At 41.3% G+C, this 19547-nt stretch overlaps 3 protein-coding genes across 3 annotated transcripts; all 3 read left to right on the forward strand.

Moving 5' to 3' along the window:
- The first annotated feature begins 1252 nt into the window (after window positions 1-1252).
- Window positions 1253-3128, forward strand: LOC105910642 (trypsin-2). The gene is made up of 6 exons (XM_031575755.2): window positions 1253-1359; window positions 1451-1601; window positions 1902-2152; window positions 2266-2402; window positions 2712-2813; window positions 3052-3128. The coding sequence occupies exons 1-6, from the start codon at window positions 1320-1322 to the stop codon at window positions 3097-3099; spliced, it is 729 nt and encodes a 242-aa protein (XP_031431615.1). The 5' UTR covers window positions 1253-1319; the 3' UTR covers window positions 3100-3128.
- Window positions 3129-6575: 3447 nt separating this feature from the next.
- LOC105910641 (trypsin-2-like) lies at window positions 6576-8848 on the forward strand. The gene is made up of 6 exons (XM_012839363.2): window positions 6576-6656; window positions 6998-7148; window positions 7335-7585; window positions 7680-7816; window positions 8241-8342; window positions 8722-8848. The coding sequence occupies exons 1-6, from the start codon at window positions 6617-6619 to the stop codon at window positions 8767-8769; spliced, it is 729 nt and encodes a 242-aa protein (XP_012694817.2). The 5' UTR covers window positions 6576-6616; the 3' UTR covers window positions 8770-8848.
- A 3623-nt stretch (window positions 8849-12471) lies between these two features.
- Window positions 12472-18787, forward strand: LOC105910617. The gene is made up of 2 exons (XM_031576038.1): window positions 12472-13776; window positions 17390-18787. Exons 1-2 carry the CDS (start codon window positions 12472-12474, stop codon window positions 18764-18766), a joined length of 2682 nt encoding a protein of 893 aa, XP_031431898.1. The 3' UTR covers window positions 18767-18787.
- Window positions 18788-19547: the final 760 nt, after the last annotated feature.

Consider the following 19547-nt stretch of genomic DNA (forward strand, 5'->3'; position numbering starts at 1 on the left):
CAACAACATGACTGACTGTAGCCCACTGCTGCTAAACGCAACAACATGGCTGACTGTAGCCCACTGCTGCTAAACACAACAACATGGCTGACTGTAGCCCACTGCAGCTAAACACAACAACATGGCTGTCTGTAGCCCACTGCTGCTAAACACAACAACATGGCTGACTGTAGCCCACTGCTGCTAAACACAACAACATGGCTGACTGTAGCCCACTGCTGCTAAACACAACAACATAGCTGACTGTAGCCCACTAGTCTGAAGTCAGCAAGTATGGGCTGCTACGCAAAACCTGGAACTTTAGAGTTCTATTTGCGTGATAAAGAATTTTTTTTTTTCTTAGCGGAAAATACGAAACGTCAGCAAAATCATTAAAAAGAGGTATTTTGGAGGAATGTCGTCTACTGTTTTGTCAAGTAACCATATAATAAGCAAGATAATGTAGTGTCCGGCGGCCATTATTGTAAAATCCCTTCAGGACGAAACAAGACCCCTCCGTTGGACTATACATTATCCCTTACTAATCATATAGAACTAGCTAGAACTAGGCAGCTGGGCAGCAAGAGGCTCTAATCAGAACTTTTTCCATAGTCCTCTGGTGATGAAATGAGTTGCCCAATTGCCCAAACATAATTAGGCAGCATACTAAAACAAAAAACAGCAGCTGTATGATAATAATAACAATAAACTTTATTTGTATGGCACCTTTAATACAAAACAATGCAGCTCAATAATAGTGACTATAATAAGAATAAGTAACTCTTCTACTAACAGCTATAAACACATTGTCGTCATTAAACGCTTTCATGAATAAATAATGATTCAGTAAGTGAGTAAGTTGTTATTGAGTGAGTGAGGGAGTTTATTCCATTCTCTCCTGCACTTCTGAGCTGCAGAGATCTCAATTATCTGGCTCATCAGTTCAGAAAAATAAATGTGAAGTTTTACAGCATTGTGATTTCTAGGCTATGTACTTCTACAGACTTGTTTCTCACAATTATCTGATTAAAAATGGATAAATGTATACACTGTATGTAATGTTTAATTTGGTCAAATTGTATCAGACAACAGAAGACACGGGCTATTATGTGCATTTTAAATAAGCTTTGAGGGAATGAAGCCACCATACATTATCAAGTCTTGGGAAAAGGGCAGCTGTTTTCTTTTTATCTTAAAAACACAAGTCTGCCTAGAAATAGAAACTGATTAGTCACTTACTGACCAATAGCCTTGGTTTCAACAACAGCACCTCAGCTCACGATCTGTATAAATACCAGGTGTCCAGGTAAGACCTTCATCGACAGAATCAACTGGCAATCATGAGGTCTCTGGTCTTCCTTGTGCTCCTGGGAGCTGCTTGTGAGTAACACGCAGAATGTCTGTACTTTCTGCAAAACAATGTATTATACTTTCCTTTGACTAATGCATGATGTTTTGGCCTTGTGTGCAGTTGCTCTGGATGATGATAAGATTGTTGGAGGGTATGAGTGCGAGCCCTACTCCAAGCCCTGGACGGTGTCTCTGAACTCCGGCTACCACTTCTGCGGTGGTTCCCTGGTCAACGAGAACTGGGTCGTGTCTGCTGCTCACTGCTACAAATCGTACGTTTCTGCACTCAACCAATGTACCATTAATGGTTTTATTTCAAGACAAGCCAAAGTCCTGGTTTAACAACATGAATAACTCAAAGACCTTAAGTGTACAACAGACATTAAACGTTGAATGTTGAACATTGAACGTTGAACTTTCATAAAATGTAAATGGTGTTTCATGTTATGATAAGATATAATACTATTACAAAAAATGGTTCACAAAAGTCATCATAAATCAAAGTAATAATAATGACAATATACCTTTGTGTTCATGGTACTAATGTATGCATTGCAACCCTTGCCTCTCAGCCGTGTTGAGGTTCGCATGGGCGAGCACCACATCAGAGTGACTGAGGGAAATGAGCAGTTCATCAAATCCTCCCGCGTCATCCGCCACCCCAACTACAGCTCCTACAACATTGACAACGACATCATGCTGATCAAGCTGAGCAAGCCCGCCACCCTCAACCAGTACGTGCAGGCCGTGGCCCTGCCCACCAGCTGTGCCGCCGCTGGCACCAAGTGCCTCGTGTCCGGCTGGGGCAACACCATGAGCTCCTGTGAGTATGCCACCCTGAGGTTGACCATTACAGAACCTACCGGAATGACAAACAGTCCTTAGTTAGTTTTGATGCCCTTTCAATCCATTAATGACCTCATTGTGTCTCTTAAGCTGTTAGCGGTGACAAGCTCCAGTGCCTGGAGATCCCCATCCTCTCTGACCGCGACTGTGACAACTCCTACCCCGGCATGATCACCGACGCCATGTTCTGCGCTGGATACCTGGAGGGCGGCAAGGACTCTTGCCAGGTACATTTCTGCACCAAACAAATGGAACCTTAGCACTGGAGTGTCTTTAATTATTTCTACATGTTTTGAAATTAATTTATAATGTAAGTAGCCAAACAAAATATCAAAATATAGTTATTAGGGAACATTTAGTCACTTGTGGTTTTCAGTTTATAAGGCTTTCCATAATAAGACCAAAGCTAAAAATGGTCATTATTCGATGATCTGGAGAGACCACGGCAGTAGCTTACTCCATGGATTCTCCAAACACATCTCTCCCTCTCTCTCTCTCTGTCTCTCTCTCTCTCACTCTCTCTCTCTCTGTTTCAGGGTGACTCTGGTGGCCCCGTGGTGTGCAACGGAGAACTGCAGGGTGTTGTGTCCTGGGGATACGGCTGTGCTGAGGCCGGCAACCCCGGTGTCTACGCCAAGGTAAGATTGCTGACACAAAGTATCCAGACTGGTCATCATTCCTCGTGTGGTTAATATTAACATAACATAACAAGCACAGCAATGATCAAAGAAAATATATGCAGTGCTATAGAGATTGAAAATAAATGATTTCACATTATAAAATAATTGCATATAAAAATGCAAAATACTAGGTTGATGACAGTGTCTTCAACTACTTTCTATAAATGTGCTAATGTTCTTTTACCTGCTTCTCCAGGTTTGCCTCTTCAATGACTGGCTTGAGAGCACCATGGCCAGCTATTAAGCGTGTCTCAACACCGGAGTAACATCAAAGTGACATCATTTGACTGATGTAGTTATTCACTTTAACATCATTTTGTGCAGTTTAGCAACAACTCACTGCAGTTTTAAGAAGGTGTGAAATGTGAACAGGTTTTGTACAATGAGTTTACTTTTTTCCATCCAACTCTTTTATAGAATGAATGCCATTTTGCTGTTCGAACTATATCTGAGAAAAGCAGTTTACCTCAGTAATCTTGTTCACAATAAACAACTTTATTATTAAACACAGTCTCTTTTGGCTTATTTTGTGGGTGTAAACACTGACTGACTTTAACTGTTTTGGTACAGGAGTGAGTAGGACAACACAGCCTTAGTATATAATGTATACAATATATAGTCACATGTATTGTGTTGCACTCAAGAAGGCACTGACAGAGATATCAACTGGAAAAAAACATGGGGCATGGTCCAACTTCCACTGTGGGTGAGGGCAATGGGTGAGACCACTGTGGGTGAGGGCAATGGGTGAGACCACTGTGGGTGAGACCATGACTAAGTCTACTCTGTGTTTATTCAGAAGATCTGTAGAATTATAGAACAAAGAGCACAATATGAAATAACCAGTACCGAATAATGTCATGAGTGTGGTGTGACATGATACTGTCATTTTCAAGATAAGTACACATATGATTTCACAACATTAGCACCTAAGGTTTATGTTTATGCCCTCCACAATTTTCTAAATGCCAAAACAGTAGTTAGTCATGCACTGCATCAGTTGTAGTTAAATATACACTTGCCGTTTTTGATACTCATAATCTCAAGATGAAATAATTAAAAGCTAAATAGTAATACATTAACACAAAGGTGCAAAAGTACATTGGAATTATATAAAAACAAAGTAGAAATGTACTTCAATGCTAGATCCCAGTGTCTTAGGGCTTTTCATTTGTATAATGTGTACCGGAATTCCTGGTGAAGTTAATATTCACCCTTGCTCACCAGTGCTGGAGCTGCTGCTGCTGTACACTACATGTATGTGACCATCCTCATCCTCATCCTCATTTGTTTTGCATCTCATCTTTATTTTTAGTTACTTTTTATCAGTCACACGATTATTTCAACTCTTACTTTTGTTATTATGAGGGAGGCAATGACTAATGTCAATGTGTGAAAACAATAGCAGTTGATGATGAACGTTTTTAGTACTCTACCTACTAAATTAGTTAGTATCTAATGTCATTTTTAAACCTAGACGGCTATTAGGGCTGTCTTCAATTCAATTCAAATAAATTAAGTACATTTTTTTTTAATATATAGCACCAAAACAAAACAATTGTCTCGCTTCTCAGAACCCAGAACCTGAACCCCCATGGAGCAAGCACAAAGGTGACAGGGCCAAGGACTCCCTCGTAACAGAAAGAACCCTTGAGCAGAACCCTGCCATCTGCATGGAGCAGGCCAGGTAGAGAGGTAGAGATAGAGGGGGGCCATCTGCATGGAGCAGGGAGAGAGGTAGAGATAGAAAGGGGGAGGGGGCGGGAGAAGGGGAGGGAGGGGAAGCAATTAGAAACATGGCAGATTAATTCCTACATGTATCAGGATGTGTCAATGTGGTATATACATGATACATACAAAATTGATAGTGAATAAGATTGAGAGAGAGCGTTCAAGTATTGTAGAATATCTTAGTGGGTATACAGTGTGCTCGTAAGGTTACTATTACAAGGGTTACTAGATCAATGAAACAGAAAACTATGTCGATGGTGGCAATTATTTACATTGCGGGGAAAGAGGCTAGCAGAGAGTATGTAGATGTATCTTGAGTGGAGTAGAATTAATGCATAACAGTGCTGGGGGGATGGGTAGGTGTATGTGTGTAGGCAAAGGGTTTCTGCAAGTACATCAGGTGGAGAGACTACAGCAGCATCCCACAGCAGAGACAGTCTAGAGAAAAGAGACAAAGTGAGTGGGCAGAGCTTGGCTGCCTAATAGCGTATATGTACTTAATGATTACGGTGGTGAGGAACACAGGTTTTCAAAGCCGTGCGCATATGTGGGCAAAGGTCAAGCTATTAGAGAGAGAAAATGTCGTTAGTAAACATCAATTTGATGAACAGATAAAGAAATAAATGTAGGTAAACAATTAACGGTAGGTAATATGGCAACTTTATCAGTATTAATGCCATAGCAGGTTGGCAAAACAGTCAGACAGTCAGAAAAGTGGTGCTGCTCTGTGCCAGGAACCACAAAGCAGTTTGAGAACAGAGTTCGCTTTTCTGACATGGACAGCCCATAACAAATGGACTGGGTTGTCTTTTCTTCAGCATGTTTGGGTTGGTTACCAGATGCCAGATATCCAAATCTATGTGTAGAAGCACTAAAAAAGTGAAATTATCATAATATGTCCCCTTCAGCATATATGCAACACACACCTCTCATCTCTATAGTAACTTCACTAATTCAAGCACATGTGCCTGACTATTTGTCTCCTTTTCATCTAAATGCAGTGAGTGCCCTGTGTCTGGGACAGTTGTAACAATGGCTGAGGACAATTGTAACATGCCAGTCTGAAGGGGTCAAATTTTTTATTTTTATTTAAAATGCAACAGCCCTCAAATCAAAATACTGGTGGATTAGGGTTTTTCTGTAAATTGTGGTGGCTTCACTTGCTAGCTACCCTTGCTGTTTCAACCGATTATCTGTAATGCGTGTTAAAAAAAAATCTCAGCTGACCTCTCCTAATATTCAATAAGATCCATTTTTTTTCTTTACTAAAAAGCGAAATGAAGATGCAAATACATGTTTTTGCATATAAACGTAAATGTATTTCCAAGATTTAAGTGTCATTTTGGTAGTATTTATTACTTAACCATGCTTTTGTTGAACCTAAAACATTGAGAGTGCTCAGGAGAGCTCATTTAAATGTTCCTGGAATCGTTCCTGAAGTCTTGCAAAATAAGGACCTAAAAATGGAAGTGGGCTGAGAAAACACCAACTGCTGGGAAACACAACAGACGCTTTGGAAGGAAAACATTCATCACAAGGTAACAGGGCACTTAAGGTCACATGGTAACAAGCATCAACACCTATCCTAATTTTATTAGTCCTGATTTCATGTTTAATCAGACATCAAAAAGAAGCGAAATATGTAAAATGTTTCTATCAATTAATATATTGTGATAAACCGTAGACAAACTCAAGCTTCAGATCAGATGTGACCACCGGTTTCTAATTACATCTGTGCATTTCACCTTTCCAGTGGTATTTAGACATTCTCACGAAGGGTAAAGATACAGTACATGAACATTTAATCTTTTTCTGTTTGTGCCCTTGAGGCCAGTGAATCATTAATACAACAGATATCTCACCAATCATTACAATTTTGACATTATAACATTTGCCAGCTCTTTGGGACTGGTGTCTGATTGGTCAGTTTTCTGACTGTAGGCCGTGATGAAGGGGTCTGAGCCTTGTCCGGTCTGCATAAATACCAGCAGTCGGGGTCAGACCACCATCGACAGGATAATTCAGCAATCATGAAGTCCCTGGTCTTCCTTGTGCTCCTGGGAGCAGCTTGTGAGTATGCACCTCAATAACTAGTCTCACCTGTTCTCAGGTGCAGAGCACATAGCTTAGTGAGCTAACGGGTAAGGCTGCCATTTGAAAGGTCAGCGCTTTGAATCCCAGCATAGTTACTTGATACGTGCTGTGAATTAAGACTCTGCATTGTCTTAGTTCACCCAGTTGTAAAAACAAAAATGGCTACCGGCTGGGGGTCAACCTGCAGAGGACTGTTAGTGTGGGCCTGACTAGCCTTCATGTTTAAGGAAGGATTCATCTATTTTCATTTTATCTAAATATATGCCTATATGCCATATCATTTCCTGTTATGTTCTATAATTGTTTTGTGTGTGCAGTTGCTCTGGATGAAGATAAGATTGTTGGCGGGTATGAGTGTGAGCCCTACACCAAGCCCTGGACGGTGTCTCTGAACTCCGGCTACCACTTCTGCGGTGGTTCCCTGGTCAACGAGAACTGGGTCGTGTCTGCTGCTCACTGCTACAAATCGTGAGACACGAAAATCAAATGTTTTTACCGTCTGAAGGGTTAATAATGGCCGTAGAAGAAAGACCCTGGAATAGTTATGCATCTTTGAATTATTGAATCTTTTCAGATCTTCCTACGTGAGTTAGTGAACTGTCTTCCTCTCTGATTCTGTCAGTCACTCACTCTCTCTATCTCTCCTTCCTCCAGCCGCGTGGAAGTTCGCATGGGCGAGCACCACATTGGAATCCGCGAGGGAAACGAGCAGTTCATCTCTTCCTCCCGCGTCATCCGCCACCCCAGTTATGACTCCTGGAACATCGACAACGACATCATGCTGATCAAGCTGAGCAAGCCCGCCACCCTCAACCAGTACGTGCAGGCCGTGGCCCTGCCCACCAGCTGTGCCGCCGCTGGCACCATGTGCCTCGTGTCCGGCTGGGGCAACACCATGAGCTCCTGTGAGTATGGCCCCCCCGAAGTTTACCTCAAGGTCAAAGCCTAGGTCATCATTTGTGTTCATTGTGTGATGCTCCCCTTCATTACATCCTGCAGTTGACGACGGTGACAAGCTCCAGTGCCTGGAGATCCCCATCATCTCTGACCGCGACTGTGAAAACGCTTACCCCGGCCAGATCACCCAGTCCATGTTCTGCGCAGGATACATGGAGGGCGGCAAGGACTCTTGCCAGGTAGGGCATATTGGTCCACATGTTCACCATACATATATTTCCCCTTCCCTTCTGCCGCCCCTCCTTGGGGGTTCAGGCACTACACTCTGTAAAGCGCCTTGAGACAATGTTATTGTAATGGCGTTATAAATAACATATAAATAATATATAAATAACATTGAATTGATAAGGTTACTTGTTGCACACCTCCGATAACAGACCAGGGCAGCAAACGCAGAACAGAACATGTGCTCAGCATTCTCTCGGACGCTCTGAGACACTGAGCATGAATCTCATGTTTCAGATGAATCTCATGTTTCAGATGAATCTTATGTTTCAGATGGTGTGTAAAAAAAGAGTAACCATTCTCTCTCTACCCCCCCTCTCCCTCTCTCTCTCTCTCTCTCTCTCTCCTTCTCTCTCTCCTTCTCTCTCTCTGTCTCAGGGTGACTCTGGTGGCCCCGTGGTGTGCAACGGTGAGCTGCAGGGTGTTGTGTCCTGGGGATACGGCTGTGCTGAGCCCGGCCACCCTGGTGTCTACGCCAAGGTAAGATTCAGCCAATATGATTTAGAGAATAATACCAAAGGTTTACTAGTGTAATCTATTTTTCTGTGCACAATATTAGTGCTTATAGTATTGATAATAGGAATTTTATATTGAAATGCAATTTGGGATCCTGGTATTGATGCACTACTCTGGATTCCATTCCCTAAATATAAATAAAAAATACTCAGACCCTAATGAACCAACACAAAGAAATGAAAATCATAGCATAGCTAATATAACAGACTTATGAACCCTTTCTACTCTTCTTCACTCTGTCAATGATCAATAATCTGAGGTCACACCCACACAATCACAGAGACTATTTGGTTGATGATTCCATCATGTGTGTACTCCTGCTAATCAAGCCTTCTTCCTTCAGGTCTGCCTCTTCAACCGCTGGCTCACTGAGACCATGGCCAGCTACTAGATCAGATCTCTGCTTTTCAATCTCAGTTCAGCTCTGAGGGATAGAAGCTTGTCATCTGAATAAAATCATTTAAAATACATTTTTTGTGTGCTGTGTTTTTTACAGGTCACATTTTGCATTTGTTTTGTTAAAGAAAGCTACCTTAACCGTCAACCAAGTGTTTCAATGAGACTGATCCTGACAGATAGTCTAACCCTACACCCACATTTATTAAAAAAAACATCTAAAGTATACACACATATATATACTGTGTAAGTGACAACTTGGCAAAACTTATGAATGCAAGCTAGACAGAGCTGCTATACCACCTATTATAACTACCAAGTACTAAGTACCAAGTTATTATTATTATTATTATTATTATTATTATTATTATTATTATTATTACCACTGTCAGTCAACTCCCACTGCAGTCTGGCATCCACATATATACATATTACACAGCATTGCTTATAGTGGTGGTACCCAGGTAGAAATAAAGTGTATTTAAATGTGCTAAAAACTCAGTAGTACCTCAGTGTACTTAATATATGTCCAATAATTAGCACTAATATGTAAATTGATGTTATAACGCATACAACCCCAAAAATATACAGAAGTGTTTGATCAGTGCATTACATATTAGTGTGTTTTGAATGTTATTAAATATAAATTCATTTTTAGTGGATTATATACTTCAATAGGAAATATATGTACAAGTATAATTCAATAAGAATGTGGTGCTATTACAATTAAATTAAACAAATTAAATTAAATTAAATATGTTATAAATATATGTACATGTTGGTGCTATTGTGCATAAATAGTAATACTCTCTTCAAAAGCGCCACCAAGATAATATTGGTACTATCCTGACAGCAGCACCAATAAACTATAAACTATTCAACAACTATGCAGATCAATTAAGTTGAACAGAATGTGTGCCAACCAGTAGTCAAAATAAAGATCAGTCACAAATCAGCCTCATAAAAAATACTAAACTATCAATTTGGAACTCTGAATAACTCTTAGGAGTTCTGAAAAGAAAAAATTGGCAGCATTCACTCTTGTGCAACATTAAATAGACCAGCATATACAACCAAAAGCATTTATTCAAGTAGCGATCTGAAGTAAAACATACAATATGTAATCTAACTAGATGGACCCAACTTTTGAACTAAAGGGGAGCGTGTGTGTGTGAAGGATAGAGAGAGTGTGTGTGTGTCTCTGTGTGAGTGAGTGCGTGTGTTGTTTAAGGGGCCGATCACACCGAGACACGGTTCCAAAAACGCGTCGCTAGCAAAATCATTGTTTTCCTATGGTACGGTGCGCCTTTTATGCGCCGCTCTTCACGTTTTTCTAGCTGTTTTTAGGCGTGCATAAAAGTACAAATATTCTCAACTTTTCAGCACAAGGTGCGGAGTCGCACAGCTCATCAATGTCACACTCGGCCCAGGCAGCCAATCATATGCAGGCTTTACTACTTTACCACTTCCTTCCTGTTTTGATGCCGGTAGGAACCATAGACATATATACATGTATATGTGTCTATGGGAACGGTGGGACAATGGCAAATGCAGACGAAAGGTTAAAATTAGCGGTATTTAATTATGATGATCTATATAGTTCAAGGTCAGCCTATTATTCAAACACTAATCGGCGAACGCATGGTTGCGCACGCAGCCCCGCTCCACAGGCACACCAGGCTGTTTTGCCCGGAGCGCTTTGCCAAGACGTTTTTGAAGTGGCTGTACCTGTAGAGACGCATCTCATGTGATCGGGCCCTAAGTGTGTTTGGTGTGTGCCAGAAAGAATGTGTGTGTTTCTTTGTTTGGTTTCCTTAGTTCCGCAGGCATGTTTGCGTGCGAAGCCCTCAACACCAGTGAGGTCAAACAAAATTGCCTATGTGAAGCGCAACGTTTGAGTTTTCTCTGCTTGTTTGGTAATGTTTAAGGTCAACGTTTGAGTTTTCTCTGCTTGTTTGGTAATGTTTAAGGCCAACGTTCGAGTTTTCTCTGCTTGTTTGGTAATGTTTAAGGCCAACACTTGAGTTTTCTCTACTTGTGTGGTTATGTTTAAGGCCAACATATGTGTGATCTGTGTTATTATGGTGCCATGTTAGAAAAGAAAAATGGCTAGTAATGCATGAGAGACCCTACATCTCTGGAGAGCATAACTAACACTAATTCTTGTATGGTGTGGCGAAGCCAACTACCTAATAACCAAACAATAAAAATACATCCCAACAGTAACGTTCAGTAAACAAAACAAAACCGTACATGTACATTGACAAAGGTTAAACAATCTTATGCTTAGCCGTGAAGCGATTATGCTGTAGTAGCTGTATATGCCCACCGTATCGACGTTACCAGTCTTGGGGGAAAAGGGTTGCTCTAGTGATTTAGAGCGTTTGTTGAGCCAGGTAGGAGAGAGTTTGTGGGTGACCTTGAGAGCAGGAGAGCGAGGGCTCCCCTGTAAGAACGGGGTGCATTCATTACTTTGGCAAATATGTATTCAGGATATGGTATAGAAGAATCAGAATATACAAAAAGCATTGTACATTTATTTATTTATTATTTCAGAAAATGAACATAGACATCATGTTGTTATTATAACATAGTAACATAACCAATCAGAGTCCGAATCCGAATTGTTTTTATTGCCAAGTAAGTTTACGCCTACCAGGAATTTGTTTTGGCATATTGGTGCAGACAACAAACATAAAAAACATAACCAAGCCAGCTGACAGGATTTGTCTTGACAAGGGTTGTACCACTGTAATTTTATTTTATTTCCTCTTCAATAAAAGAGGTTGAAAGCCACACCTGCTGTTCGCATCTCTGTTTCATGAGGACATGAAGGAAGTTAAGCACTTGTTTGGATTGTTTTGTAGTGCAGTGCTGCTGTAGCTCACATATCATCTGTGCAACTAAGGTAAGTTATGGATACAGTTACTTCTTTTGATAGAAAATCAAAATGTTGCATTTTGTCATTTTAACTGGAAATCCAAGCCAGTGCCTTGAATGGAGTAAATGAAATGACACTCGATCAGAATCTGAAAGCTTCATGAAGAGTAGCACTTCCGTTTAAATGTTTTATATATTTGTAAAATGTAAGGCAATTAAAAATGTACCATGACTAAAAGGTGTGTAGTGATTTATGATACAATACAATATACTAAACATATAATAACCCTATACTAACCTAGAAAAAAAAAATGCTAAATAGACTCATTGTACTAAATAAACACTACAGAGGGACAAGACAAGACAATACTCAAATTCAGATCATAAGAGCATTTACTTTGTGATATCAACTTTGCCATTAATCTAAATGCAGGACTAAATGTGAAAAAAATATATAAAATGAAGGATGACTAAAAGGTGTGTAGTGATATATGACAATACAAGCACGGATAAAAAAAGATAACTCATATTCAGATCATAAGAGCATTTCATTTGTGATATCAACTTTGCCATTATTCTGAATGCCATCCTAAATGTGAAAAAGCAAAAGTTGATCCATGGTTTGACGTCTTGTGAAAGCTTCATCTTCTACCAACAGGGAAGTCACAGACACATCAGCTGGGAGGAACCAGTTTCCCAGGACTGAATTCCTTACAGACACAGGTCAAAGATGAACTTAGCTTTCACCCTGAGAACAAAACTAAATGCCAACACAATTTGTTTCCTTCCAGATTGATACACACATTCATAAATACAGATGTCTTACGAGGACGTCATCCCAGAGCCTTTTACTGATGCTCTTCCGCGCATCAACCCTGAATATGAAGAAATTGAGGAAATCATCAAGATTTGCGAGAAGACTTCTGCCGACGCAGCAACCTCCAAGGTGAAAGAGAGGCTTGATTTGCTTGAAAATGTCATCCTGAACATTGCCATAACGGGCAATACAGGCGCTGGGAAATCCTCTTACGTCAATGCTGTACGAGGGGTGCCTGATGATGATGAGGGTTCGGCACCGACTGGGGTGACGGAGACGACCATGGAACCGCTTATGTACCCCCATCCCACCATGCCCAATGTGCGTATCTGGGACCTGCCAGGTATCGGAAGCCCAAAGTTTAAGGCGAAGCAGTACCTCAAGGACGTCAAATTCAAAACCTTTGACTTCTTCATCATTATCACCTCTGAGAGATTTAAGGAGAATGATATCATGCTGGCTAAAGAGATTATGAGGAAGAAGAAGCTGTTCTATTTTGTGCGCTCGAAGATTGACAATGATATCCGCGCCGAGATGAAGAAAAAGAACTTCAGCCAAGAGGAGATTCTCAGCCAAATCAGGGAGGACTGCACAAAGAATCTGAAGAAAGTGGGAGCCCCTAAAGTGTTCCTAGTATCCTCCTGCGACCTCGGCAATTACGATTTCCAACTCCTGATTGACACTCTTGAGAAAGAGCTCCCAATGCACAAGAGACTGGCACTGCTTCAGTCCCTTCCTGTTTGTTCAGTGGCCATGATTGACAAGAAGACCAAGGCCCTGCAGAGGCTAATCTGGCTCATAGCATTTAGCTCCAGCGCCATTGCCATGGCCCCAGTACCGGGCCTGTCATTCGCATGTGATCTTGGGATAATGATAGCCTTCTTCCAAAGATGCTTCGAAGCCTTTGGCTTGGATGACAGGTCACTCAAAATCCTTTCAGGAAGAGTGGACAAGTCCACTGAAGAGCTCAAGCAGCCAATGAAATCACGCTTCAAAGATGGAGTTGACAGGAAACTTGTGATGAAGTTCTTCTCCTCTACCGAAATGGGAGCGGCGATAAGTGTTGCGTACATTCTCAGCACCATTCCCATAGCCGGGACTCTGGCTGCAGGAGGAGTCTCCTTTGGCACAATCTTTCATCTACTCAACAAGGGCCTTAATGAAATGGCAGAGGATGCTAAATCAGTGCTGTTAGGTGCAGGCCTTGAAGCATCAGAGCAAGAGAAGGAGGACCGAGATAAAGACACCAAGGAGCAGGAACCGGAGCAGAAGCAGGGAGCAGGAGCAGGAGCCAGAGCCAGAGCCAAAACAGGAGCAGGAGCAGGAGCAGGAGCAGGAGCAGGAGCAGGAGCAGGAGCAGGAGCAGGAGCAGGAGCAGGAGTAGGAGCAAGAGTAAGAACCGGAGCAGGAGCAGGAGCAGGAGCAGGAGCAGGAGCAGGAGCAGGAGCAGGAGCAGGAGCAGGAGTAGAAGCAGGAGTGGTGCATACTTGCATGTGAAGACAGATTCAAAGACCTGAGACATGCTCTGCCGGAGTGTGGATCAAACTGTCTGATGTTTAATAATGAAATAGAGAGGCCTATTAGGGTTGTCACCCTTCGCAATTTAAACACAGAATAAAGGATAATGCCCAAAACATGTTTTGACATCAGACAGTCCAATGAAGGTCTGAGAGAACAATGCCAATAGATGCATGGACAGGTGAAATGAAAAACATTATAATGTAGTGACTGTAGTGCATTGTCAGTTATACTCATTCTCTTTGATTTATCATAAAATGGCCGCATAATAATACATTGTGTGTTTTGTGATTTTTTTTCCATATGCTTTGTGTGATTTACTTAATTTGTCTATGTCACTCATTATATCTACATGTAATAAGCTACAACAAGACAAGATGGTTGAGAGGTTAATTAGAGCACATCTGGATGCAGGTGGCCCAAGACCCATCCCTCAAGGCCTGTTTTGTAGTCTCCAAAGGGTCAGAGGTTTTCAAAAGTTTCACTGTCATGCCATAGCTATAGCCACGGCCATACAGGCCCAATTAGAGGGGCAATGCTAAGTGATATATGGTGACAGGATAAACACCAAGGCCAAGCTAATGTATAAAATGATGTTCAAACCATTGTAATATCAGTGTTGTCTAGAGACAAGCTCAGGTTTATGCTGTTGGTATTGCACTGACTAAATAAACCTAATTTGCTTCACAATTGGATCAGAATATACAGTTTTTTCCTTATCTCAAACCTACAAATCTGACACAACAATTATCCAGTCAGAGATGTACATTGATGCCCTACTTACTTTGATTTTATGGAACTGCTCCATGAACACTGAAATACAGGATTTTAGTCCGGAGTGTCCAAAGTTTTCTGTTCTTTTCCTCTGACTCAACTGAAACGTTTACAGATTTAAGTCCTGAGAGCCAGTGCTTGTGAACTAAGGAGAAGTAAAACACATAAGCGACACTCGTGTAAGGGGGAAAAAAGACAATTTAATTAAACTCGACTGACACATTCCAGCTTGCACCTTCATCAAGACTGAGGGACACTCTCTCCACCTTACCTATCCTGTTATGTAACTGTTGAGACTCATCTAAAAAACGTGATGGGCTGTGTTCATGCTGTGCTGCCTGGTGATGGGCTGTATTCATGCTCTAATAGCACAGTATCTCTATGTGGCACAGTATCTCTATGTGGCACTCAGGAACTCCATCAGAAGAAAGCAGGCAGCACAGCAAGTCAAGTCAAGACAATAAACACTTTGATTTTACTTGACTTGACTTGCTGCGCTGCCTGCTTTCTTCTGATGGAGTTCCTGAGTGCCACATAGAGATACTGTGCTATTAGAGATACTGTGCCAAATAGAGATACTGTGCCACATAGAGATACTGTGCCACATATAGATACTGTGCCACATAGAGATACTGTGCTATTAGCGATACTGTGATTCGACTAGATATGGCTCTGAATAGGAACTCACTGAAGACAGGAAGACACTGCGTTGTTTCATCAAAGTTCTGTATTAGATATGAATTACACCATCATGGCCATTTCCATTTCTAGGAGGTTGCCATGGTTGCATTTGTGTCTTCCATGAGTGGCTCTCACTGCCATGCATCATGTCATGATGTCACTATCTAGCAATGTACATTTGATGGAAAACTCAACTTGTATCTCAACTAAAATCTGTCTTAAGTGCAAGGTATTGTTTTTTTTCCCGAGAACATTACATAAATGTTCTCAGTAAGCAAAATGAATTCCCTTACTTCCCTGTCATTAAATGGGGTATCAATCCAGTTGAGCAACATTTCAAAACATAATTTTCTTAGTACCATGACTACGCTGTGAGCAGTGTTGTGGCATTGTTGCTCAAATGCTTCTAGATGTAGGTACTGTATAAAGACAATATCCTACGTGAAATGAAAACATAATTTCAATACCTACTCACACTTTTATTTTCACATCTATTCACACTTTTAGTGCCATGTTGATGTGTTGAATACTATCATAGGCAAAACAAACAATGGAGAGCAAGAAAAAAACACACACACAAAAAAGGAGGTACCTGAAACCACATCCAACGCACCTCAACCTGGGACTCCACCCCCAGTGTCTCTGGTTTTCAATAAAAGGCAACCAGTATAACTTCATTTGGGAAGTTTAATGTGAGTGATTGCTTGTTCATTCATTTCTCCCAAGGTAAGCCTGTGAGTTCTGGTTATTTAATGATCTATTTAACAGGAGTTGGTCACCCTCGTAGATATACACATTGAAAATTAAAACATTCAGGTTAATCGTTAATCAAGTTAATAAAAAAAAGTATGTAAGGAAGAAAAAAGAATGCACAAATGACCAATTAATTTAATCATTTCTCTCAACATATCTTAAATAAGACTCCTACGAGTTTTTGAGTTTGTCAGTGTGTTTACGCTTATCTGGCATCAGCCAATGGTTTACTCCAGAGAACACATAGCAGCTGGTAAACAGACAACACAAGACAGGCCAGACACCAGCACAGGCATCACAAAAGAATAATCACGTACAATCACTTGTTTTGATTTGTTTGTACTGCTGTTGTAGCTCACATATCATCTGTGCAAGTTATGGATACAATTTCTTCTTTTGATAGAAAATCAAAATGTTACATTTTGTTGTTTTAACTTGAAATCCAAGCAAGTGCCTTGAATGGAGTAAATTAAATGACACTCCATCATAATCTGAAAGCTCTATGAAGAGTAGCACTTCTGTTTAAATGTTTTATATATTTGTAAAATGTAAGGCAATTAAAAAAATCATGCCTCAAAAATATGAAATGAATGACCATGACTAAAAGGTCTGTAGTGATACATGAGATAACATACAAAGATAACAAAATCAGATAACAAAGATAACTCAAATTCAGGTCATAAGAGTGTTATATGATTTGATTACTTTGTAATATCAACTTTGCCATAATTCTGAAGGCAGGACTAAAAAAAAATATTAAATGAATGATCATGACTTAAAGGTGTTTAGTGATATATGACAATGCAAGCACAGATAACAAAGATAACTTAAAGTCAGATCATAAGAGCCTTTACTTTGTGAAATAAACTTTTCCATTATTCTGAATGCAGTACTAAATGTGAAAAAGCAATAGTTGATCCAACAGATGGTTTGACGTTGAATGTGAAACTATTAGAGTTCAAAATAAAGATTCAGTCAGATGCTGCTAGAATGAGACGGACGTCTTGTGAAAGCTTCATCTACCACAAGTACGGAAGTCACACACCCATCAGCTGGGAAGGAACCAGTTTCCCAGGACTGAATTCCTTACAGACACATGTCAAAGATGAAATTAGCTTTCACCCTGAGAACAAAACTAAATGCCAACACAATTTTTTTCCTTCCAGATTGATACACACATTGATACATACAGATGTCTTACGAGTACGTCATCCCAGAGCCTTTTACTGATGCTCTTCCGATCATCAACACTGAAGATGAAGAAGTTGAGGAAATCATCAAGAGTTACGAGAAATCTTCTGCCGACGCAGCAACCTCCAAGGTGAAAGAGAAGCTTGATTTGCTTGAAAATGTCATCCTGAACATTGCCATAACGGGCAATACGGGCGCTGGGAAATCCTCTTACGTCAATGCTGTCCGAGGGGTGCCTGATGATGATGAGGGTTCAGCACCGACTGGGGTGACGGAGACGACCATGGAACCCCTTATGTACCCCCACCCCACCATGGCCAATGTACGGATCTGGGACCTGCCAGGAATCGGAAGCCCAAAGTTTAAGGCGAAGCAGTACCTCAAGGACGTCAAATTCAAAACCTTCGACTTCTTCATCATAATCACCTCTGAGAGATTTAAGGAGAATGATATCATGCTGGCTAAAGAGATTATGAGGAAGAAGAAGCTGTTCTATTTTGTGCGCTCGAAGATTGACAATGATATCCGCGCCGAGATGAAGAAAAAGAACTTCAGCCAAGAGGAGGTTCTCAGCAAAATCAGGGAGGACTGCACAAAGAATCTGAAGAAAGTGGGAGCCCCTAAAGTGTTCCTAGTGTCCTCCTGCGACCTCGGCAATTACGATTTCCAACTCCTGATTGACACTCTTGAGAAAGAGCTCCCAATGCACAAGAGACTGGCACTGCTTCAGTCCCTTCCTGTTTGTTCAGTGGCCATGATTGACAAGAAGACCAAGGCCCTGCAGAGGCTAATCTGGCTCATAGCATTTAGCTCCAGCGCCATTGCAATGGCCCCAGTCCCAGGCTTGTCATTCGCATGTGATCTTGGAATAATGATAGCCTTCTTCCGAAGATGCTTCGAAGCCTTTGGCTTGGATGACAGGTCACTCAAAATCCTTTCAGGAAGAGTGGACAAGTCCACTGAAGAGCTCAAGCAGCCCATGAAATCACGCTTCAAAGAAGGAGTTGACAGGCCACTTGTGATGAAGTTCTTCGCCTCTCCCGAAATGGGAGCGGCGATAAGTATTGCGTACATTCTTAGCACCATACCCATTGCCGGCACTCTGGCTGCAGGAGGAGTCTCCTTTGGCACAATCTTTCATCTACTCAACAAGGGCCTTAATGAGATGGCAGAGGATGCCAAACTAGTGCTGTTAGGTGCAGGCCTTGAAGCATCAGAGCAAGAGAAGGAGGACCGAGATAAAGACACCAAGGAGCAGGAACCGGAGCAGAAGCGGGTAGCAGGAGCAGGAGCAGGAGCAGGAGCAGGAGCAGGAGCAGGAGCAGGAGCAGGAGCAGGAGCAGGAGTAGGAGCAGGAGCAGTGCATACTTGCATGTGAAGACAGATTCAAAGACCTGAGACATGCTCCGCCGGAGTGTGGATCAAACTGTCTGATGTTTAATAATGAAATAGAGAGGCCTATTAGGGTTGTCACCCTTCGCAATTTAGACAGTCTGACAGAAGGTCTGACAGAACAATGCCAATAGATGCATGGACAGGTGAAAAGAAAAACATTGTAATGTAGTGACTTTTCTTTGATTTATCATAAAATGTCCGCATAATAATACATTGTGTGTTTTGTGATTTTTTTCCATATGCTTTGTGTGATTTACTTAACTTGTCTATGTCACTCATTATATCTACATGTAATAAGCTACACCAAGAACAAGACAAGAGCTCTACCTGACATCTAAGCCTTTAAGGAGTGCAACACACCAGTTTAAGGAAGGACAGGTATGGAAAGGGAAACAACCACAGACACATACACACTAGTTTAAGGAAGGACAGGTATGGAGAGGGAAACAACCACAGAGACATACACATACATGCAGAAGCTCTTTGAGTCTAATGGAATGTTGTAATGTAATGTAATGTTATGTTATCACAGGCAAATTATCATACACAATCACAGCTCACTGGCACTCCACATACTCCACATTCCACATACCTTTTTTTCACTGCCAGTGTGGAGCACCTACCCAAGGTGAATGCAAGTCCGTCACAAGTTCAGTGCATGGTTCTTCGGACAGTACAGACAAGGACTTTGGAAAACACTCACTGACTTAACTGAGTTAAAGAGTTCTCCTCTCAGGCTGGCCTCCAATGACATCCTTTTCCCT

This window comes from Clupea harengus, chromosome 11, assembly GCF_900700415.2.
Source record: "Clupea harengus chromosome 11, Ch_v2.0.2, whole genome shotgun sequence".
NCBI lineage: Eukaryota > Metazoa > Chordata > Actinopteri > Clupeiformes > Clupeidae > Clupea > Clupea harengus.

Bases quoted from the DNA above. Each gene is read 5' to 3' on its own strand.
- LOC105910642 (XM_031575755.2), top strand. From the start codon at position 1,320: ATGAGGTCTCTGGTCTTCCTTGTGCTCCTGGGAGCTGCTT. The intron at 1,602-1,901 runs GTACGTTTCTGC...CTTGCCTCTCAG, and splicing joins GCTGCTCACTGCTACAAATC to CCGTGTTGAGGTTCGCATGG. The intron at 2,403-2,711 runs GTACATTTCTGC...TCTCTGTTTCAG, and splicing joins GCGGCAAGGACTCTTGCCAG to GGTGACTCTGGTGGCCCCGT.
- LOC105910641 (XM_012839363.2), top strand. From the start codon at position 6,617: ATGAAGTCCCTGGTCTTCCTTGTGCTCCTGGGAGCAGCTT. The intron at 6,657-6,997 runs GTGAGTATGCAC...TTGTGTGTGCAG, and splicing joins TGTGCTCCTGGGAGCAGCTT to TTGCTCTGGATGAAGATAAG. The intron at 7,149-7,334 runs GTGAGACACGAA...TCCTTCCTCCAG, and splicing joins GCTGCTCACTGCTACAAATC to CCGCGTGGAAGTTCGCATGG.
- LOC105910617 (XM_031576038.1), top strand. From the start codon at position 12,472: ATGTCTTACGAGGACGTCATCCCAGAGCCTTTTACTGATGCTCTTCCG. The intron at 13,777-17,389 runs AAAACAGGAGCA...TGATACATACAG, and splicing joins CAGGAGCCAGAGCCAGAGCC to ATGTCTTACGAGTACGTCAT.